General features: G+C 43.2%; 2 protein-coding genes across 3 annotated transcripts in view; one reads left to right on the forward strand and one right to left on the reverse strand.

Annotated features, from left to right (window-relative positions):
* The window catches only part of LOC147029669 (enhancer of polycomb homolog 1-like), a 116,066-nt gene extending 111,242 nt beyond the window's left edge, over positions 1–4,824 (forward strand). The window contains exon 15 of one of the 2 annotated variants that reach the window (XM_085872889.1): positions 3,330–4,824. In XM_085872889.1, the coding sequence (XP_085729015.1) occupies positions 3,330–3,417 (88 nt within the window). In that variant the 3' untranslated portion in view covers positions 3,418–4,824. The remainder of the gene's footprint in view (positions 1–3,329) is intronic. The other variant, XM_085872890.1, reaches the window with a different exon arrangement.
* Positions 4,769–22,237, reverse strand: part of DCTN2 (dynactin subunit 2) — a 101,489-nt gene continuing 84,020 nt past the window's right edge. Inside the window, exons 11-14 of the mRNA XM_085872899.1 lie at positions 16,350–16,421; positions 14,837–14,939; positions 5,371–5,462; positions 4,769–5,190 (exon numbers count right to left, since the gene is read on the reverse strand). Of these exons, the coding sequence (XP_085729025.1) occupies positions 5,104–5,190; positions 5,371–5,462; positions 14,837–14,939; positions 16,350–16,421 (354 nt within the window). The 3' untranslated portion in view covers positions 4,769–5,103. The remainder of the gene's footprint in view (positions 5,191–5,370; positions 5,463–14,836; positions 14,940–16,349; positions 16,422–22,237) is intronic.

Consider the following 22,237-nt stretch of genomic DNA (forward strand, 5'->3'; position numbering starts at 1 on the left):
CAAGCAATTTACATGATATTTTTGTCAACAAAAAAGGGTTGTCTTTAATGGTAGCTCTGCCCAATCAGCACCTCTGCTTTCATTCATCAGATTATACTTAGATCCTGATCTTTAATCCGCAGTGTATTTTGCAGCTTTCCCCCAAGTGAATAACTCTTTTGCCCCTGCTGCCATCACCATTATGGCTTGCAGAATTGTTGAACGGTTTTGATCGCTCAGTTTAAAAACAAAATGCTAACTTTAATTTTTAGCTCGCCAGTTCGAAGAACAGAGAGCTATAGCGATACCCCCGGCGTGAGCGTGAGCTTGAAAATGTTTAAGTTTTTGGTGCAAGTTATTTTTTCCTTTCTAATGTTTTTATCCATCACACTATTTTTTTTATACACCCGATATATATATATATATATATATATATATATATATATATATATATATATATATATATATATAAATAAAAATCTTCTTCTTCTTCTTTCGGCTGCTCCCGTTCGGGGTCGCCACAGCGGATCATCCGTATGATCCGCATAGTGATTTGGCACATGTTTTACGCCGGATGCCCTTCCTGACGCAACCCTGGTCGCCTCTTACGACACAGGGATATATATATATATATATATATATATATATATATATATATATATATATATATATATATATATATATATATATATATATATATATTGGGGCGTATTATGTGATACCGGTCGTCCGTCTGTCTGTCCGTCCATTCCTGTCCGCACTCTTAACTCCCAAAGTTTTCAACTTTCACGTTTCATATTTGGTACATAGGTACAGACTGTGGAGACGGTGTGTCGCGACATACGTTCGTTATCTAAAGTGGTTGCCATGGCCACCAGGATGCTGTTTTCCATGTAGTAGCACAATTCTGTATATCTATTTGTTCGGGCGTATATTGTGCTCACTTGCGCTCTTGTTACTGATTACAATATACAAATACATATATTGCTTAAAAATTATTTGGATCAGACTTCACTGCAATGCTTTATAAAAAATATTAATAATTAGACGAGTCTTTTAAAAACGATAAATGTATAAACAGGTGAGCATTGGGTGGCTTTGACACAAACTCTCTGTTTATCTTATACACTCCAGGGCAGAAAAAGAAATGAGCAGTCAATTTTTTTTTTTAAAGATGACTATTTTACCATACATAAAAAAACACCAGAAATAACTGTACAAATCAGTATGGAATAACTTGTCCCCTTCACTTCCTTTAAATAATCCAGTCTTTTTGTCAAACTTTCAGAAAGCTTCTTGTACCAGGAAATGTCAATATTGTCCCATTCATGGTTGAGAGCTTCCAAAAGTTGATCAGAATTTTTTTTTTGGTCGGTATCTCAAGGAGATGGGGATGGGCCAGGCATCTGCCTGGGGGATGGCCAGACAGAGGCCCCTGGAAAGTGGACGCAGCGACGCGCTGCTCTGGCGCATGTTCCCATACCTGACCTGACCTGACTTTGGTGGCTTTTGCAGTATGGGCAGGGGTATTATCTTGTTGAAAATGACTTCTTTGCTTTTTTTCTCCTCCAGGAAATAACTTTTGGAAGCTGGGAAGTAATCCTTTCTCGAATATTTTTCTGGTATTCCTTGGCAATAATTGACTGTTCACATCTCATCAGCTCACCAACACCACCAGCAATGAAAATGCACCCCAGACCATGATTCCACCTCCTCCATGCTTCATAGTTGTTGAAATGCACTCAGGGTTGAATCTCTCATCAGATCTGTGAAGGCAGCGTTCTGAGGAATCACCACCAAGCTCAAATCTTGATTCATCACTCCAAAGAACTCTCTGAAACCAATCTGAATTGCAGTTCCCATATTCAGCCAAAAAGTGGAATCTGTCCTGAATGTTTTTCCTAGATAATAGAGGCTTCTCAGCACATCTTTTTGAGGAAAAACCAGCATCAATCAGTTTCTTTTGATGGTCCTTCTGGAAACAGTCTTGAACTCCTCTGACATTTTCACAGGCTTTTCTTCCTTTCCTGGAGAACTAAGAATTTCAGTTGCCCATCATCTTTACCTGTAGTGGCTCTAAGCCTGCCAGTAGAACCAGATTTCTGGAACTGCAGACAAATAGGGATTTTCTCCTTCAGGCACTTGTGGATTTCAGAATGTGTCTTGTCCGCTTGATGAAGATGAGCATTTGGATTTTTTCCACATATCCCCAACAGCATGAAACTTTTCTTTGGAGGCATTTGTAAATTGAAACAAAAAAAAATATGACCTACACTAACTCTACCTTCCAATGGCAAAACCTAGTAAGTCACTTTCTGGTCAAAGTTGAGATTTTGTCATTTTTGGAGTTACTAGGTTCTGTCACATGTTTATACTATTATATAACAAAATCTGTAGAAGTGGATCCTCGATGATTAAATGTCAATGGTAAAACATAGCAAGTCAGTCGGATTAGGCCTTTGATAAAACAGTTTTCCTTTGTTTTCTCTAAATGAACAAAAGATGACATACTAGGTTTTGCCATTGGACGACAGAACTGTACAAGTCATAAATTCGAGCAATTCGGACACATCGGCACTAAACAGTCAAAAAACACAACATCCTAAAAATGCATTGCAGATCTTTTAAAGTATACAGTATTTCCAACAGTAAAGAGATTTTTGAATTATTTTGTGACAGAACAACTCAAAAGTCTTACCTTCCCTTTTTTTCTGTTCATGTAAAATTTTGATCTATTTTGTCTTACCTGAGACATCGGCCTTCAAAGATGAAGGGCGAAAATACGGAAATATTTTCTGTGCGGTCGCTCTTATACGATCCTTGACAATCCATACATAAAAAAATTTTCCCGTAATATTTATAGCAAAACTTCTTAAAACACTTTTTTCATAAAAGTTGCTGTAAACCACGTGGAGGGCTTTTAGCTACTGTAACATGAGTAATCATTCAATTTAAACTGGAATATGTACTGTGTATCTTTGGCTCCAAATATGGGAAAAAACAGCTTGGCTTTTTTTTGCCCCAGAGTGTGTGTATAAATTATTCCACTTTTTACTGATAGTTATGGATGTATCCTTACTATACCACAAGTGGACGTGTTGCTTGATTTTAAGTACAAAGCTAATTTGGACGAGTGGAAAAGGTCAGAATGAGAAAGGTGATATTGTGAATGCCTTTTTTGGAAGCTGTTATCTATCTTAGCCATGGCACAAAACCCAAATTCAAAACAGTGTGAGGTGGTGGTAGCAATCTTTTCACAGCAGGGTAAGAGCTTGCCGAACCAAATATTTTGCTGTTGGATTATACTTTAAGATCTGAACCCCAAAGAGGATCGCTTCTATTTCATGCAGACCATCTCCTTCGGAAAGCGAGCAGCACTCAAGTAACGAAGGTGCCGTCTCGTCATGGCTCAAAACCGGGCTGCAACTGTGCTCATAGCTCGTGCCTGAAGAACCGAGTCACGAATGAACTGCAAAACTTGGTCATGACCGTATTTGTGGTCAAAGCCGTTATGCCCTTTTCAAATTACTTCACTGCATAAAGGCTGAGGGGGAGGTGAGGAAGCATTTGAATATCTTGCAGTATTCTAAAGTTCTTGTGTTACTATTTCCAGCAAACCAGCAGAGACTGATGGCACACCTGTGAATAGGATAACCAAGAAACCCGTCGCCATGGAGGTCACATAGTTTGTGCCTGCTTGTGGGACATGTGGCACCGAAGGTGGAAGGAGGAAGATTATGACGGAGGACTGAATGCCAGTTTTTCCACTGGTGAACCTCACATTGTAACAGCTGCTATGAGATTACTTTTTTTTAAGGAAAAAAAAAAACCTTAACGAACTATTTATATCAACAATGTTACTTGAACGCTAAATATTTACTGTTGAGGTTTGCACTTGATTTTCAATGTGAAAGATTTGAACTATTTAAATGTTATGCTGCATTCCCCCCCCCCCCTTTTTGATTATACTGCCTTGGGTGGTACGCTCCATAGATTTGCCAAGCCACGTGTAAAATAAATAAATGAATAAAAAACAAAAAAAATTGTTTAAAAACCAGTGGTTGTGATGTTTTTCAGTGATGGTCCAAATTTTTCAAAACGTGATTTAAACCATTAAACAGTGCACAAGCGGCACTGATCCCGTGTCCACTTCCGAAGCAAGTGACTTTTTAAAAATCGTGCTGTAACATTGTGGGTAACCTTTAAATGTGATGGCTTAAAGTGAACATTTCTAGAAAATTTAACAAAAGGTAGACCTTGCATTCATTCCCTCCCTTTCTCCAGGCACTTCAAACAAAGCTGGAGTGCATGATGGGGTGGGGAGGAAATTTAAATAAAAAAAAATCATGCGACAATGATAAAGTGCATGAGACTTTTTTAAAAAGTGGCCTGAACAAGATGCGCATCACCCTCGGTAATAAATCAAGATGCCGTTTTGCTACCACTCACAGTTCATGTGCTAAAACTAAATTCAACATAAGGCAGCGGCATTTGGTTCCGGGTGAACCGAAAGGATGCCGAGGACTTGTGATTAAATCTTTCGATGTAGCTGTGCTGCAGTTTAAAAATGCATGTTTTTTTTTGTTTTGTTTTTTTAAATATACCACGTGTTGCTTGCAGAGTCATTCCTTTTGTAAGATGATGCAAGTTTTCTTGCATCACTCCCACAACAGGATAAAGGCACTGTGGGGGAGGGGAATCCATTTTCCAAACTGGAACGGGTCTTCTCTTCAATGAAGAGCAAAAAGTGCAGCCACCCACCGCAGTTCCTGATTATTGTATGCGAAGCCACTTCTTTGTTACTTTAATTTTGTACATCTACAGAATAAATCCAAAGCAAAACAATGATGCTCTGCCTCACTTCCTTTGTGGGTGGTTGGGGGAGATATACAAAGCAAAACATTCCATTTGCACCCAACAGCAGTAAAGCAATTCCTTCATACAAGGGCTGCGATGTGAAGCGACAAACTGACTGCTCAAAAAATTATTTATCTCCATTCTACGAACCACTGCGGAACAATAAACGTAAACCTTGAAATTCACTTTCTCCATTGGAAGAGTAAAGGGCTTACTGTCCATAAACATGTCCTAAAAGAAAAACAATAATAAATGAAAAACAAAACCTCACACACTCAGATTCTTCATTCGTGACTGAAGACTAGTGAAGTTGGCTTCGATCGCAATGGCATTCTCCTTCATGGTGCTCTGCAGCTGTACAAGATAAATGGAAAGAGGAGCAGAAATTAGGTCTGCAAATCTAAAAACTCTAGGTAGTTGGGAAGGAAGAAAGGCCTTTGAACAAATGCAGGCAGAAAAAGCGATAAGAAAGGATAATTATGTGAGGGTGGGGGGTTGGCAAAGCAACCTCAATTTGTCAATACAAAGCCGTACCCCAGTGAGCAGTGTGCTGTTGTTTTGTAGAGAATTACTAATTGCATTCTGGCTTGATTCCAGATGATTCAGGAGTTGAGAAAACTGCAAAGCTGAAAATACATTTCCAGTTAAAAATTCTGATAATTGTGCTCCATTAGCCATCTACTCATGAAAACAGTGCAAAGGCTTAACAAAACCAAAGTACAATACGTTCTCAAAACATCATTTACTCTGCACCAATGACGAGCTTTAGATACTGGCTGGCATTGAGAAACATCTTATGACAAATACCAATTTTCCAAACATCAAGTATGAATAAATAAACTGTATTTTAACATTTACAAACGTTAATATTAATTATTGTTTCACAATATTACAATAAAAAAGTAATATATATAATATACTAGTAAATACAACACGTTGCATCCCTAGCGGTGGTATTAAGGGGAGGGGATGGAGAAAGGGAGAGAGAGGGGGAGGGGAGGCAGAGATGATGGAGGGGAGAGGAGGGGGAAGCAAGGTTGAAGGTTAGCTAGGAGGGGGAGAAGATCAAGGAAAGGGGCTGGAGGTGGAGAGAGCAACGCCTCACAAAACGTTGCTATACACTGCAGGACGGAGGGGTGCGAGAGAGAGAGCGACAGGTGTGGGAGGAGAGTGCTGCATTTTATTCATGGGGGGGTGAGGAGGGGACAGACAGAGGGGGGGTGAGGAGGGGACAGACAGAGGGGTGGGGGGGTGGAGGAGGAGGAGGAGGAGGGAAAAAAGATAGGTGAGGGGTGGAGGTGGCGTTAGCAAAAAGAGTGATGTGTTATGCTTAATGACCGAACACAAATAAAATAAAAACAAACTCATGTCAGAACAGCTGTACACACAACACAACAGAGTTTGTAATGTTAACCGCTGGCACATCTGCAAAAACTTTGATATCCCAGTTCCACAAAATTTGTGGGAACATGAACCAAAAGCAATCACTCAAAACATGGAAGTACCGCTCACATACGACCTCATGATTCATTCGAGTGTGAACATCGAAAACAAAGCATTGTGACCAGATGTCATACTTGGGTACAAAAAATAGAGAAGGCATTGCAAAGTGAGGTGTTAATAGCAGTGATTTTGGACTAAACGATGCAGAAATCAAGAAAATGACCAAACACCAAGACCTCAAGAATTCAGTGAAAAGATCCTGGAAGCTTAAGAATGCCAAAGTTGTCCCAGTGATAGTTGAGCTTCAGGAATGATGACAAAACCTCACAGAGATATTAAAAACCATCCCTGGGAATATTACTACAAATGAACTGCAGTTGGAAGCTGTCCAGGGTTCAGCGACAATCTTGGAGAGAGCCCTTGACACAAAACTTTGAGAAACAGAAAACTTCACAGCTTGGTCCATGAATCGTGACTCCTTACTGAAATAAAGGTGGATACTTTGAGCCCACCACGGGAGGACTCCATTCCACATTCTGACACTTGCATATGAAGATACCAATCGACGCAAACACACACACACACACACACACACACACACACACACACACACACACACACACACACACACACACACACACACACACACACACACACACACACACACACACGAAGGTGGATTCTTTCATATGTGGTAGGTCCAAGTTTCACCTCCTGAAACCCACCCACATGTGGAGCTAGCAGACAACAGCAACTTGCACGTATACACACGTGCGCACATACACAAACGCACACTCATACAGAGCTGGATACTTTGAGACCCGGGAGGGCTCTGTTCCACTTTCTGAAACCCCTATATGGAGATAACGCACGCACGAAATGCCATTGTGGTAATAGTTTATGTACATACACACGTGTGCAAATGTACACATGCATCAAGTATATAAAAACAAACACAAAGATTTACCTTGAAACGGAATTCTTTAAAAGAGGATTAAAAGTGGGTAATTAGCGAAATTCAATTCAAAAATGTATCAAGCCAGAGAACACAAATGTCGATCCATACATTATGCCTTCACAGCGAGAACAAACATGGAGAACACCTGGTCGGATGGACCTTATTGTTTTTTAATATGTATCGATGTCGAAGTGAGAGTTAGATTACAAATGGAGATCGCACACAGCAATCCTTGCATATTTTCAGTGGATAAGACACCCGAGTCACGGCACAGCAACCTGGGACCCAACAAAGGCGGAAACGTAGTCTAATCAGTGAGATTGAAAAAACGACGAAGCAGCTTGGAGAGCACTCACCAAGTGGCTTAAGCATTCAAGCAAGCACTCCAACGAAACAGTCCATATGAAACTGCTCCCTTGGCATGCAAATGGCAATCACCGAATCATAATATTAAAAATACACCTCCCGCAGACGCCCAAAATGTCACATATGTCCGAATTGGACAAATGAACACTTTTCTCAGATTAAAAACTGCTTGTAAGTTCGATTCTGGAGCTTAAATTTTGTAATTCGTTTTAGTTTAAGAGATACTCGCGGCGAACGCAGATGTGGAAATGAAATAAAACAATGAATGCTGACATCTCCGGGTGTTTATAAGCATTGCAATGTACTCAGGGATTCGTAGTTTTGATGAACGGCAACTTCCAAATCAAGGTACGGTTGAGCAGGTCAAAAAACATGGCGGCTTCAGACACCAGCGAGGTTAACCAGGAAACGCCTTAAAACTCCATTGAGCGAGGTGGCCAAGGATCATCTGATGAAGGATATAATTAAATAAGGCCGTTAATTATCTTTAAAAGGAGTGTTTTAATTTACCCAAACACCAAATTTTCACTCTTGCACTTTCTTGGAGTTTTCCAAGTATGCTTGCAAAGTTTCAGGCTGCTAGGTTTTATGGTCTTGGAGTAATGGAGAGAACACACACACACACACACACACACACACACACACACACACACACACACACACACACACACACACACACACACACACACACACACACACACACACACACACACACACACACACACACACACACACACACCTGGGCCAGTCTCCACCAGATTTTCATAAGGTGCCTTCAGAAAGTATTACACCCCTCAACTTTTTCACATTTTGTTGTGTTATAGACTGAATTTAAAATGGATAAAGTTAAAAAAAATTGTTACCAATCCACACAAAACACCCCATAATGACCAAGTGAAAATATGTTTTTAGAAAACCTGACAAATTAAAAATGGAAAGCCGAAATGTCTTCCATCAATAAGTATTCAACCCCCTGAATCAATACTTCGTCGAAGCGCCTTTGGCAGTGATTACAGCTTTGAGTCTTCTTGGGTATGCCCATCAGCTTTGCACATCTAGATTTGGGGATTTTCTCCAATTCTTCCTTGCAGATTTGCTCAAGCTCTCTCAAGTTTGATGGGGAGTGTCGGTGAACAGCAATCTTCAAGTCTTTCAACAGATTCTCAATGGGACTCAAGTCTGGGCTTTGGCTGGGCCACTCAAGGAATTTCACATTTTTGTTTCCAAAGCCATTCCAGTGTTGCTTTGGCTTTTTATTGGGGTCATTGTCCTATTGGAATGTAAATCTGCTGCAGTGTAAGGTCTTTTGCACTCTGAATCAGGTTCTCAAGGATTTGCCTCCAATCATTGCTCTCTCTATCCTTACAAGTCTCCCAGTCCCTGCAACTGAAAAGCATCCCCACAGCATGATGTTGCCACCAACATGCTCATGGTCAGAATGGTGTGAGATGTGTGATGAGCTGTGCTTGGTTTCTGCCAGACATAGCACTTTGAGCATGAGGCAAAAGATTCTGTGGTCTGATAAGATGAAAATTGAACTTTTTGGCCTGAATGCAGAGTCTTTCACATGCCTTATTGCAAACTCCAAGTGTGCTGTGATGTGCCTTTTTCTCAAGAGTGGCTTCTGTCTGGCCACTCTCCCATAAAGCCTAGTTTTGTGAAGTGCTGCAGAGACTGTTGGCCTTCCGGCAGGTTCTCCCATCTCAGCCAAGGAACTCTGTAGTTCTGTCACAGTGGTCATTGGGTTCTTGGTCACCTCCCTGACCAAAGTCCCTGACCAAAGTTCGCTGTGCTCTTGGGAACTTTAAACACTCAAGAAACAGTTTTACTCCCTTCCCCAGATATATGCCTCCTCACAATTCTATCTCAGAGCTCTACGGACAGTTCTTTGGACTTCATGGTAGAGTTTCTGCTCTGACATGCACCATCAACTGTGGGTCCTTATATAGAAAGGTGTGTTTCTTTCTAAATCATGTCCAATCAATTGAATTGGCCACATGTGGACTCCAATCAAGTTGAGACATTTCAAGGATGATCAAAGGAAATTGGATGCACTTGAGCTCAATTTGAAGTGTCATAGCAAAGGGGTTGAAATACTTATTGACGCAAGACATTTTAGCTTTTCATTTTTAATTTGAAAAAATTTCTAAAAACACATTTTCACTTTGTAATCACGGGGTATTTTGTGTAGATTGGTGACAAATGTTAATATAATCAATTTTAAATTGTCACAAAAGTCGAGGGATGTGAATACTTTCTGAAGGCACTGTACGTGCTCGGGGAAATGAGCACAAAATAATCCCCCCCCACCCACCACTCACCCCACTCACTCTCGCCTGAGAATGAGGAAACGACTTACGATTTTCGCTGATACACGGAGAATAGTGCAAGGAGTTTAACCACTGACTCCTGCCAGAGGGAGCGGGTATTGACACCTTTTTTCGCTCCCTTAGGGAACGGGTATTACTATTACTGAAAGGAGCCGCATCCGTCATGAGGAAAAGCAGCAGCGCCTTGAGCAGGGGGGGGGGGGCGAGGGTATTGTCACCATATTTTGCTCCCGTTGGGAACCGGTATTGCTGGTGTATAAAATAAGCAGAAATGATGCTCAAAGTTAAAGAAAAACAATAAAACACGAGATCAGCTCTGTCATGTAGAATCACCATTTCATCAAGCCAAGGTCGTACTCCACATGTCGTTATATTTTGAGGGATAACTACACCTTATCAATTTTCATGTTGGTCTGCATTGGCAAATAGGTTTTTTTTTTAATCAACTGGAGCCTTTATTTTCTATCCAAGATTGAGGCTCATGGAAGAGCTAGGTGACAGGGAAATTTTTTTTTTCATTAACAAAATAACAGGAACCACAGCTTGACACACAAAACAAGGAAAAGGAGGAAAGGGAATGAGATGGAGGATGATGAGGGTATGATGACTGCTGTCAAGCAAAGCAATGCTGACATTTTACTTGGATGCCGTGTGTTTAAGCAAGAGCATAGAGAGGATTCAAACACTGGCTCTCATGATATTCTGTGAAAGATTCATGTGCCTGTCCTACTTCCTCTAAGTCACCATTATGAAAGAGGTAAAAAAAAAAAAAGGACAAATATAAAGGAGTGAAAAACCATTTAGAATGGTTTTTAACTTCGGGTAACAACCCATTTCATTTGGCTACAAAACTTAGTTATTGGAAAAGGTGAGTGGGTTCAACAAAATGCTGCTATAAGACGAGCAATAAGGGGGAATGGGTATAAGGTAACCTGCAAGTGAACGGCACAACTCTGGTGATGGTCTTGACTTGAGCATCATGAGATCCTTGATTGTCAAAATAAGCTGAGACAGGAATACGACTGCATCAGTCTGCATCGGCAGACAGTTTGAACAAAGGAAATTATTTTATCGACCAAATGTTGACAAAGGTATGCTGACCGCCGTGGGAAGCTAAGAACACTGACGTTTGTGGCAATAACCCTTCACTGGAGCAAGACGCTAACAGGCTATCAAAGGGCAATCACACAAAACATGTCTGTCTGCTTCACACAGTGGGTAGCATAACGGTGCCAACATTAAGTTGATAACCTGTCATTCCATATTTAAATAGCAATTGCACACATGTAATGTTTTGAGAAGGACAATACCATTCCCGATTCGACCTTTGACAAGAGCATGGAAAAATTGAAAACCTGTGAAGATATTGCTATGTCCACAAGCGATGGCATATGGCGATTAGATAATTCATCACTAACCTGGAAATATTCTGATGAATGGATCCTAACAGTGCATGATAGAAAAAGCAAAATAAACTAGAAAGAGCAATCAGAGATTGCAGACACTTGCCAGAACTTGTTTTGTGTGGTGTTTAGAATGGGATTAAAATAAATTCAATTCAAATCAAATGCAAACCAAATGGGTACAGTCCTGCATTGGAGGAATCAGAAGGAACCTGAACAAGCAAAAAGCAAAGAGTAAGTCATCAGGAAGTACCTGGATAGGATTTGCATTTCAGCTGCTACTCGTCTACCCTCAAACCCATCCAGGTACAGCCAAGTGAGCCTTATTAAAAAAAAACAAAAAAAAACACCCAGATCAAAAAATAATAAAAATAATTCTGACTGCTGGACCATGTGTCCAATCAAGTTGAAATTTACAAAGTGTATTCCCATCACGACAAGATCATAATTGTGAAGTTTCACGTTGATTGATTAAGCGGTTCCAGAGAAAACTTTTAATATTTTTCTTCAATCCAATATGGCTGCCAAACCATGTGTCCAATCAATTATTCCTTAAACTTGTACACCCAAGGCTTGGGGAACATTTGTGTGAAGTTTCCCCTCAATCTGTCCAGCCGTTCTGGAGAAGATTTTTTTTAATAGGTTTTAGGATAAATCCAATATGGCTGCCAAGCCACGTGACCTACATCATATGTGTGAACAATGTTCCTCATGGCTAGGCAGTCATACATGTAAAGTTTCACCTCAATCTGTTCAGCCAATTCAGAGATTTTTGAAGGTTTAAAAAAAACAAAAAAAACAATGAAGCTGCCGAATTAAGTGACCGATGACGTCCAATTTTTTTGTGGACCATTTTATCCCAAGATGATCTTCAAAAAATTTCATAATGATCAGATGTAGCACTGTACATATGCAATTATGATATCATAATGAAGGCACCTATGTCATCATGAAAAAACCCCAAAAAACCCACACTTATTCCCCATGAGTACTTGCTGTTGTGCCAAGTTTCAATTTTTTTTCCTTGGTGCAGTTTCAGAGATAGAGGTCCAAAGTTTTTCCGTTTTTCCAACATGGCTGCCACACCACGTGACATATAACGCCATAATTATGATTAAAACAATCTACATGAGGAGTTGCACCAATGGTGAAAATTGTTTCAATCTGACAAGCGGTTGTGGAAAAAAAAAACACAAGTTCTGTGCAGACAAACAAACAAACAAATGGACCCAAACGCAATACCTCCACTTTGGCGAGGTTAATAAATTACATATTTGGGGGTGTTGTGGGGGGTCATGACAATGCCGTGCCACGCCACCCGTTCTGATGACTATGCCATCCTATTTCACCATTTTTATCAAACTATATTTCTCATGGCTCGTCCATCCAAAGAACTGCCACTTATAACTGCGAGCGGTGATTTCTACGTGGGCGCTTACAAAAATGCAAGCCAAGAAGAATAACGTTTGTTAAGTATGACATCAAAGTTCACAAGGGTTGGGAGTCATATTGGATCCAAGGAAAACGTTTTTCTCTGGAACCATTTCACCAATTGAAGCGAAACTTGAAATATATCATCCGCGATCCATGTTGAAAAAGGTGTAATCTCAATGACATCATAGGTCACATGGCTTGGCAGCATATTGGATTGAAGGAAAATCTTTAAAAATCATTTTCTCTGAACCCGCATAACCGATGATGTTTTAGTTATCAAAATTTTGTCATGGGTACCCTATGATATACTTTAAGTTTCCCATCGATTGGTTCAGCTGTTCGACAGAAGCAGATGATTAAAGGTTTTAGCTTCGAACCAATAAAGCCACCTGGACACGCAACCGATGATGTAGTAATCAAACTGTATTTACCATGATTAGTCGATCATACACATGAACTTTTGCATCAACCTGTTAAACTGTTTTGGAGAAATAATTTTAAAAAGATTTTCCTTCATTTCAATGTGGCTGCCACACCACATGACCAATTACATTTCAGCGATCAATCGTACATCCCCAATGATAGTCAGACAGTTAAGTTTTGCACCATTCAGTTCAGCGGTTTGAGCGAAGATGATTTTTAATGGTTTTTGCTAAAATACAATCTGGCCAAACCATGTCTGATTCAATCATAATATTGAAACTTTTTGCTCCACATGGATAGCTGATCATATCTGTAAAGTTTTGCCCCAAACTGTTTTGCCGTTTTGGAGAAAAATATTGAAGGTTTTTTTTAATTTTTTTTCAAAAAAATATAAAAAATAAAAATCTGGCTGCCACACCACATCACTGATGATATAATTGGGTCACCACGATAGGTGACCCTTATTGTCAGTAATTCTGTCTGTTTGTTTGTTTGGATGTTTGTTCGTTTGTCATCAGCATAATTGGTAGGCGACCCATGGCCGCCTACCGGCTTGTCAATTCAATTTTCTTCGTAGACGACCCTTAAAATTTTCATACTGATTGGATAAAGTGTTCGACGCATCCAATTATGACAATCATCAAATGTTCCCGATAGCAACTTTCAAATTTTTTTCCTTCAGTGGTTTCCGAGATGATGTCCTGTTTATCCAACATGGCTGACATACCACGTGACCTATGGCGTCATAGTAATCATTCAAAAAAAAATATCCAGGGATAGGCGCTGCCATGTTGAAAGCTTTGTGTCAATCGCTCAAGTGGTTGCGGAGAAAACAAATATTAAAAGGGAATATACATGAAAAAGTGCGGCAGAAGAAGAATTATAATAATAAACAAAACAGAAACAATGGGGTTCCTTCCTTGTTTTACGAGCACATCCAATGGCCTCTAGCCTGACAGATGCCCATATATGGGCACCTTCTTGGTGTGCTTTGTGCCGTTGCGCTGACCTCGCGAATGCGCTAGTGGCCTGTGCCGATTGACTTCTATCCCCCATTCTCTCCTCTATCAGATCCATAACAATATCATGACGAGAATTGTCTGGTCATAGAATAAGTATGGCGAGAATCATTATTTTGGAGAAAAATAACAAGGTGGTTTGATACAGGGGGCTGGGGGGGCGGGGAGAAGGGTTTGTCTGAACCTTTGATCATCTCAATCCACCCTTGCACAATAATCGTGGCTGCTGAGCTGAGTGGACTCAACACAGAACTAAGGATATGCACTTGTAAATGATCAAGGAAAATATCTCTGGGTCCTTTTTCTTTTGACAGCTCAAGCCTATGTGACAGCCACCGAGAGGATGCTGACCTGGAATCTCATTCCTGTCATCAGATCATTTATAATGGGATTTGCCGTTTGCAATCGCTTTCCTTGGTAGAGTTAACTTTTCTCATCTTCACACATTTTACTGAGGACTGCCTCGATTAAGAATCAACGAACATCCGACTCACTCTGACCAATCTAATTAAAGAATTTGAACAGAGCCTTTTCATCATCATGAATACCATTTTGAATCGCCCATGATGAAGCCAAGCATGACAAAGGAAAGTCTCCAAATTACACCTACCCAGTCACACGTACCATGTTCGTGGAGTTCTTTAAGGCCTCGTAATCTCTCCACGACCTGCGGCAGTGTGTCTGCCATCGCACCCCACTGCTCCACAACCTCATACAACCTGTTCACCTGAGGACCAAATACTTGCATGAAGATATGCATGGCGACAAAGTTGCTACAATCAGCCATCATTGTTTTTCTGCACGCATAATATAGGCCCACAGAACAAGAAAGAAAATATAAGAAATTTGTCGTGCACAGCACGACACAAAATGCATAAAACGAATTTGACTGTAAAAATAATTGATGGTTGAATTCAATGACCAAATATGCAAATCCTCATCAAATTTCAAGTCAATCGGATGAAAACGTACAATTTTAGAAATTTGGCCGATGTCGACTTTTTGGCCTATGTTGACTTCAAAAAGAATTGGTTTAATTCATTGAAGTGAAATGTAAATCCTCTTCAAAAACAATCGGCTTCTTGCTTATGATGAACTCTACCATGTGGTGAAGTTTCATGAAGATTGGTTTCAAATTGTGACCTGTAAGCCATTGATATACAAACTAACAAAACAGACAGACAGAATAATGCACAAGCCAACCAATAAACTTGAAAAATCCTCCATTTTCACAAGTAATTAACATAAAAGACTGTTACCCACACAGATGGTAAAAGATAAACTATCGAAACGTTTTGGAACCAAGTAGTAATTGTGTAGTGATATCGACTATGATGTTTGCAGGTTTGTTGATGCCCATTCTTCTGAATGAGAAGCCTCACTCTTCAATGAGCTGCCCAAAGGACACGCTTAAAATACAATACAGTACTCTATCTCTATCGAGTGCAGCCTGTGGCTGCTGATTGCTTCATTGGTTGGGACGCGACTATGCCGCTGATGCAGTGTCCCCCTTTCCAGTACACTGGTACTCATTTTGCCGACCTGGGAAGGATGACATGCTGAGTCAACCACCTGGTGTATATTAATTCAGCGGCCAACGGGGCTTGAACTCAGGACCCTAGGATCCCAAGCTGCCACCCTAACCACTAAGCCAACACCAGGGCTTATAATACAGTACTGTACAGTACACAACTGCACACACAGCCACTAAAAGAGTATTCATACACTTTTACATCTTGTCCTATCCAAAATGCATCATATTGTACATCCTTATAATACAATACTCATTAACACACATGGTCTTTGAGAAGAATTCTGATATTAACCAGACAGGGTGATTGAAATTTGCTTTATTTTAATCATGTACTTAGTTTCAACAAGTCTTCAAGATCAGGTATAAACATTTAAGGCAATTGAACCAAAATGACCAGGTATTGGCAGAATGGATTTTCGTAATCAATTGCAATATATGCGTTCCTGTCCCCCACCCCAAAACCCCTCTCCCCGAAGAAAAACAAAGTTTAAACTCCACTCGACATTCATTTTCAAAAATCCTGCGATAAAATAGTTCAACAATCACAACAAAAGTTAGGTTTCAACATCCATGCCAATAGAGACATTTAATTTGGCTGTTTACCTTTTGGTGTGCATCAGTCCCCTCGGCATAACTTTTATGCTTTGTGGCTTCACTCAGTTTTCCAAGCACCCCCTGTTCAACACAAGATTAAAGAAACTGAAGGGGACCAGAGAAAGTAAAAAAAATAATAATAATGCACACAAACACACTGGTCAAACCCATTTGATGTCCAACAGTAAAATGCACATGGTCAATACAAGAAAAAGGTCACCAAATCAATGATACTGTTGCGGTTCTACAAAACCGCATGCCAACAAGGAAATGGCACCCAACATACAGTGATCCCCAGGCAGTTATTTCATTAACCGTTGTGTTGTCAGACCTGTCTCGACCTGTCTGTCTCTCTGTCTCTCTGTCTAGTGGGTTAACGTGACGAAGTGCATCGCGTGGGTCTACTAGCTCGGTCTATTAACTATCTCTGTCTCCTATTCTGATTTCTAATCCAACCCTTTCCTTTAAGCCATGGTACAAATCAAACGAGCAAACACACACGCCATGCAAAATGTGATGATTAATAAGCACACCACGATGCCTCCCGTGACTTGAAACCAACAAAGCGCACAACACACGATACCGTACGCGCATCGCACACCATTATTTCATTCAAATCTACGCGCAATTTCCAACCAGCATCTCACCTTGCTTCACCCCTCGCTCACCAAACCTCACCACTTTGACCACAAACGTCTCCTGCACACGGGGAAAAATATTCCGGCACCCCCTCGTACCTCTGCATTTCGCCACTGTACAGAGGAGTGCTGCACGACTCGGTCTGTCCTTGGACCGCATCTCGCCAGGGATGTTCTGGGTGAGCACGCGGGATTGATAGGACCCTCGTCCAGTCACCAGAACACAGCAAGACAGGGGCGGCGAGGAGGGGTTGTGGGAAAGGCAATCCGGGAGTTTGGTACGGGGCCCAGGTGTGCATTTTGGCTCATGGGGGGGGGGGGCGTGGGTGGTGGGTGTGCATTGCTATTCAGCTTTCAGACTGCACTCGGAGCACGTTCAGGACCAGGGTGCTGGCACCCTACCCAATGCTGAGTCAGGAGCTCCGGGCCGTGTCGAGCCGGATGGGCAACTGAGACCATTTCCGGCCTGGGGAGCCTGGCAGGGCGTGACTAGGGCCTCTGTGGCCCAATAGAGAAGCAGGATTCGGGTCAAAGCACGTCGTCACCCCACCCTTTGCCCGGGGCTTACAAAAGGCGGAGCCGTTCGCTCTCTTCTTTGCCCCCTTCTTCTCTGCTACTCTCGGCTCTTCATTGGCTGCTCCCCTTTGCTGGCTCTTCGCTTGCTACTGATGTACGACTGTGGGACGTGCTCCTTCTCGATGACCAGTGCGGAGCACACATTGCCACGAGTCCCAGCAAAGTGACTAAGCCAGAGATAACGCGCCCCATCTTCAGGTGGGAACGCTCAGGCGGAGCGCCCCACGGAGGTACACGTGACACTAACAGACCAAAACACGATGAGGTTAAGGATTTTTCGCCTCACACATCTTCTCTCCTCTCTCGCTCTTTCCACCCCTCAATCTCGTCTCTTTTGGATACACAAAAGAGCTACATCACTGACTCGCAATCCCATTTTCCTTCTGGCACGACACCACATGCCCAATATTGCATGACACCACACCTCTCACACCTTAGACACCAGTATTCCTCCCTCCTACCTCTCCTTAAACATACTGGGTTGCGTTGGTCTGCCGACCACGCCAGGTATTGCAAGGCCATTTATACTCATCTTCTCTTTTTCTCTCTGGGCTATATCTAATCTTCCTCGTGTTTGTGTGTGTGTGATGGCGCCTGTCCTACTTTGATTTAAAATTGTAGAAGTTCTAACGGGATAAGTCTTTGTGTCTGCTTTTGTAAGATTGCTTGCCTTTTGTTGCACTCCCCAAATTCCTTGCTATCCCCTGCTGTACATGCCAATAAACCCAATTTACTGTGCCACATACTTTCCTCACCATTGTAAATAAATGCTTGTGTAGAAATGTTCCCAGCTCATTTTCGTCTTTTCTTTCATTGGTCCAGCATGGTTCGTACTCTGGTCTAGCTGGGACGTTATTCCCCAACAGTCTGTTTTCGAGCTGGTACGTTCTTGGCAGTTACGCTCGGCTGCATGTGATCTGGTGAAGTGATCCGGTTGAAGCGAGGCGTCCCGAAGGTGTGTCCCCCGGTAATTCAACCACGTGACCTTTAGGTAAACGGTATCAGATGGAGGACACAAAGTCAAGTGGTCGAGTTATTGGCATTCATGGTCAATTAACAACCCACCGCATCACAAAGTTATTCGTGTGTGATGGCCTGCGATTCCGGAGAGTCTGGTGGGAACCCGAGGTAGCTCACCCTCTCGTGGTCTTCCTCGCCCCTGACCCCGGGTTCACAACAATATGTTGCAGTACATATTGAAAAAAAAAACAACGTTCAACACCAGGTGGGGTTGACCACACGCCAAAACCCCTAAAGTTTAGGTGCATGGCATATATAACCCCAGCGATGTGCGCCTGTGAAAGGCCGAAGACGGTGCGTTCTAATCAAAATTTCTGCTTCTTAACACCGATGGGAAGGTCATATCTAGGGCTTGTCAATGTACAGGGTTTAGATGATGATATTTACGATTAATCATGTTTGAGAGTAGGGGCATGAGTGGTGGGAGAGGGAATTGTGTGGGCCGAGTGCCATTATAAATATATTGTTGCGGGCCGGGGGGGGGGGGGTCGGGTGAGACGATCACCATGGAGGGAAGCTATCTCTGGTTCCCACCAGACTCCCTGGAATTGCAGGCCATCGCACACGGATAATTCCATGACACGGTGGGTCGCTAACCAACCGTGAACGCCAATAACTCAACCGCGTGACCTTGGGTCATCCCGTCTATGGGATAACCGGGTTACCTAATTAATCACATGATTTAATTACCGAGGAACACGCCCCTCGGTATGCCTTGTCCGAGCCGGATCACTTTACCGGATCGGATACAGCTGAGCGATACTGCCAATGACGTACCGCCGAAAAGGAACGGATCATTGGGAATAAAGTCCTTGCGAAGCTAGGATTCGGATCATTCTGGATCAATGAAAGAACAGACAAAAACGAGCTGGGAGCATTTCTAATAATAATATATTTACAAGCATGCGAGGGAAGATTTGTGGCACATTGAATAGTTTTATTGTTGTGTGGAATGCAGGGATAGGAAGAAATGTGAGAGGTGTGGCAATATACAAGCAACTTGCAAAAGCGGACACAGAGCAGAGTTATCACGATATAATTATTGTACAATCTTAACTTAAATGAGGACAGGCGCAAGGACACACACACACACACACACACACACACACACACACACACACACACACACACACACACACACACACACACACACACACACACACACACACACACACACACACACACACACACACACACACGGAGACGAGACGAGGCTAACGGTCTCTCAATACCTTGCACGATTGCCCGATCGCGCCACCAATGCGTTTTGGGGGGATGCTCTGCTGGGCGATACCCCCCCTGACAGCTGGAACGCCGTCTCTTGCTTCGTGCAGCTCGCGTTGGTCCAGAGAATGAGATTCGACCGTCGGGCATGAAGGGAGGGACTTGGGTGGGGAAGGCGGAGTCGGGAGCCGAATGGGTGGAGAAGGCAGAGTCTAGAGCTAGTGGGCAGAGTGGTAGACATGACCAGGTGGGTGGGTGGAGTCAGGGACGTGTGGGAGGAGAAGGGTGAGAGGAGGCGGCGGAGAGGCAGGCGATGACGACAGAACGGCACGAGTAGAAGGCGGAGTCAAGTGCAAGTGGGCGAAGACGGGTGGGTGAAGAAGGCGGAGTTAGGAGACGGGCGGAGAGATCGATCCCAGGCCGGGCAGAGAACGGGATGAGCCGACAGCAGCGATGGGCAAGACACCAAAACCGGAACTACGGACGGCCTCGCCACCCGTCCTTTATAGACCCTGTGGTGCAGGGTGGGGTCATTACCCCGAAGCGATGCGTTTTCACCTGAATTGGCCTCTCTGATTGGGCCCAGACCACTGCATGGCCTGGCAGTGATGGCCGGAAGCAGCTCCACTCCACTTCCGGCAAGATAACGCCAAACTGCAGAATTGTCTCGCTCCGAGCCCCATGATAGTGTTGTAGAATTCCGCCCATTGGCGTGCGAACGACCGCGTCTAACCAATAGCGGTCGCTTCGCCCACCGAATGGACAATCCAGTCACGGCTTTCCGGATCAACGCCGGAAACCAGCCACGGGTGTGTTTTTAACCACACCACAACCTTGTCCTCACTCTACCCGCGCTACAAGGTCCGATCGCCAAATCTTCGATTTACCTAATTATTCGCACGGGAAGGTTACCGAGAGATTGTACCTCAACGGGACCGCTTGGAAACGAGCCGCTTAAGCAGCTCGCTTCCTTTTGGGATAACTGAGCAGGGTATTATCGCGCATTCCCGTTGGACCCGATCACTTTACCGGCTGTTTAAAATCCAACTATATTCCGAGTGCAAGATGGCAGCTCAATTAAGGGAAGAGGATGCAACGAACAGGTTTACATTCACACAAGGACATTTATTATAATAAAGCACATATGCAATTAAACAAGGCAAAACACATATGCAATTATACAAGCAACAAAAGCACAACAAAAGAACTACAACCGTCTACTTATTATGTACAGTCACTTGCACTTAACAGCAGTTCCTACTTATTAGATGGGCCCACGGACACACGTACGCACACACACACACCCAAGAAATGGTGGCAGAGGCCTTTAACAACAGACTCCAGCTCGGAGGACAGGTGAGCTGAAACCCAGAACCTATCTTGAACCTCTCCACCTCGTGTGGTCTTCAAGTTGTTCGGACCTGGGCTCCAGCAAGTGCTGGATCCAATCGCCGTGAGCTGCGATCCTTCCCGAGCTCCCACAAATCCTCCCGCACTTCTCAACACGGGCTGGTGAGACGAGGCGCCGATCCTTCACGTCGATGCGTCGCTTCCCCGAGGAACCATCTCCACGAAGAGGTCGATGAGTCGCACCAAGCAGGGAACCAAAATGGAGAACAAGGAGCTCCACAAACCAAGAAGAAGAAGAATCCACCATTCGCAGCTCGATCCGAGCAACCGGCTCAACTTCCTTCCAAAACAAAGCAGCTCGAAGCAAAAAGCTCTCCCGAGCCAAAGAGAAGCCGAAGCTCACTGAACCACCAAAGCAAAAAGCCTCCTCCCGAGCCAGGCCACAGCTGAAGCTCACTGAGCCAGCCGAAGCAAAAAGCTTCCGAAGGCCTCAACCCTAACGCAAACCAAGCAGGACCAGACAGTCTGCTGAACGGCTACTCTCTACTCCCTTCTCCAACTCTCCACACGAACAAAAGAAAAGATCTCCTCTTATCCTTCTCCCGCCCATCCCCCGCTCCCGGCGTGACTCATGATTCATGCCCTCGTGCTCCATCTCCCGCTCAGCCACGGGTGGGAGGGAGTTGTTGACATCATGAGTCACGGGACGGCAGGGTGGTTCTACCTCTTCGCAGAAGAGGCGGAGGGATGTCTCCATTGTTCGTTCCCAAACTATTAAATCGATCTGCAGCGCATCCAATCGATTTCTGAACATTTAAACAATGAAAGGTGAGCTATTTAGGGAACAAGCACTTATCGACATAGCTGACTAAAGGAACCTGTATGTTGTGTGCAATCGAATTCCCAAATTCGTAACAATATGAATCAGCCCGCACCGAAGTCTGCAACATGAATTGCCTTGCACCGATCTCCCAGACTGTGCCCCGGCGACCGGCCGAGGGTCGTGTCGGCCCCGCATGCCACCCGGGCATCCCCGATTGGTGCTGATCAATGCCTGCTCCACGATGCGCCACGCGGCCCGAGCGACCC

This window comes from Eptatretus burgeri, chromosome 3, assembly GCF_056783735.1.
Source record: "Eptatretus burgeri isolate ZD-2024b chromosome 3, Ebu_testis_v1, whole genome shotgun sequence".
In the NCBI taxonomy this organism is placed as follows: Eukaryota; Metazoa; Chordata; class Myxini; order Myxiniformes; family Myxinidae; genus Eptatretus; species Eptatretus burgeri.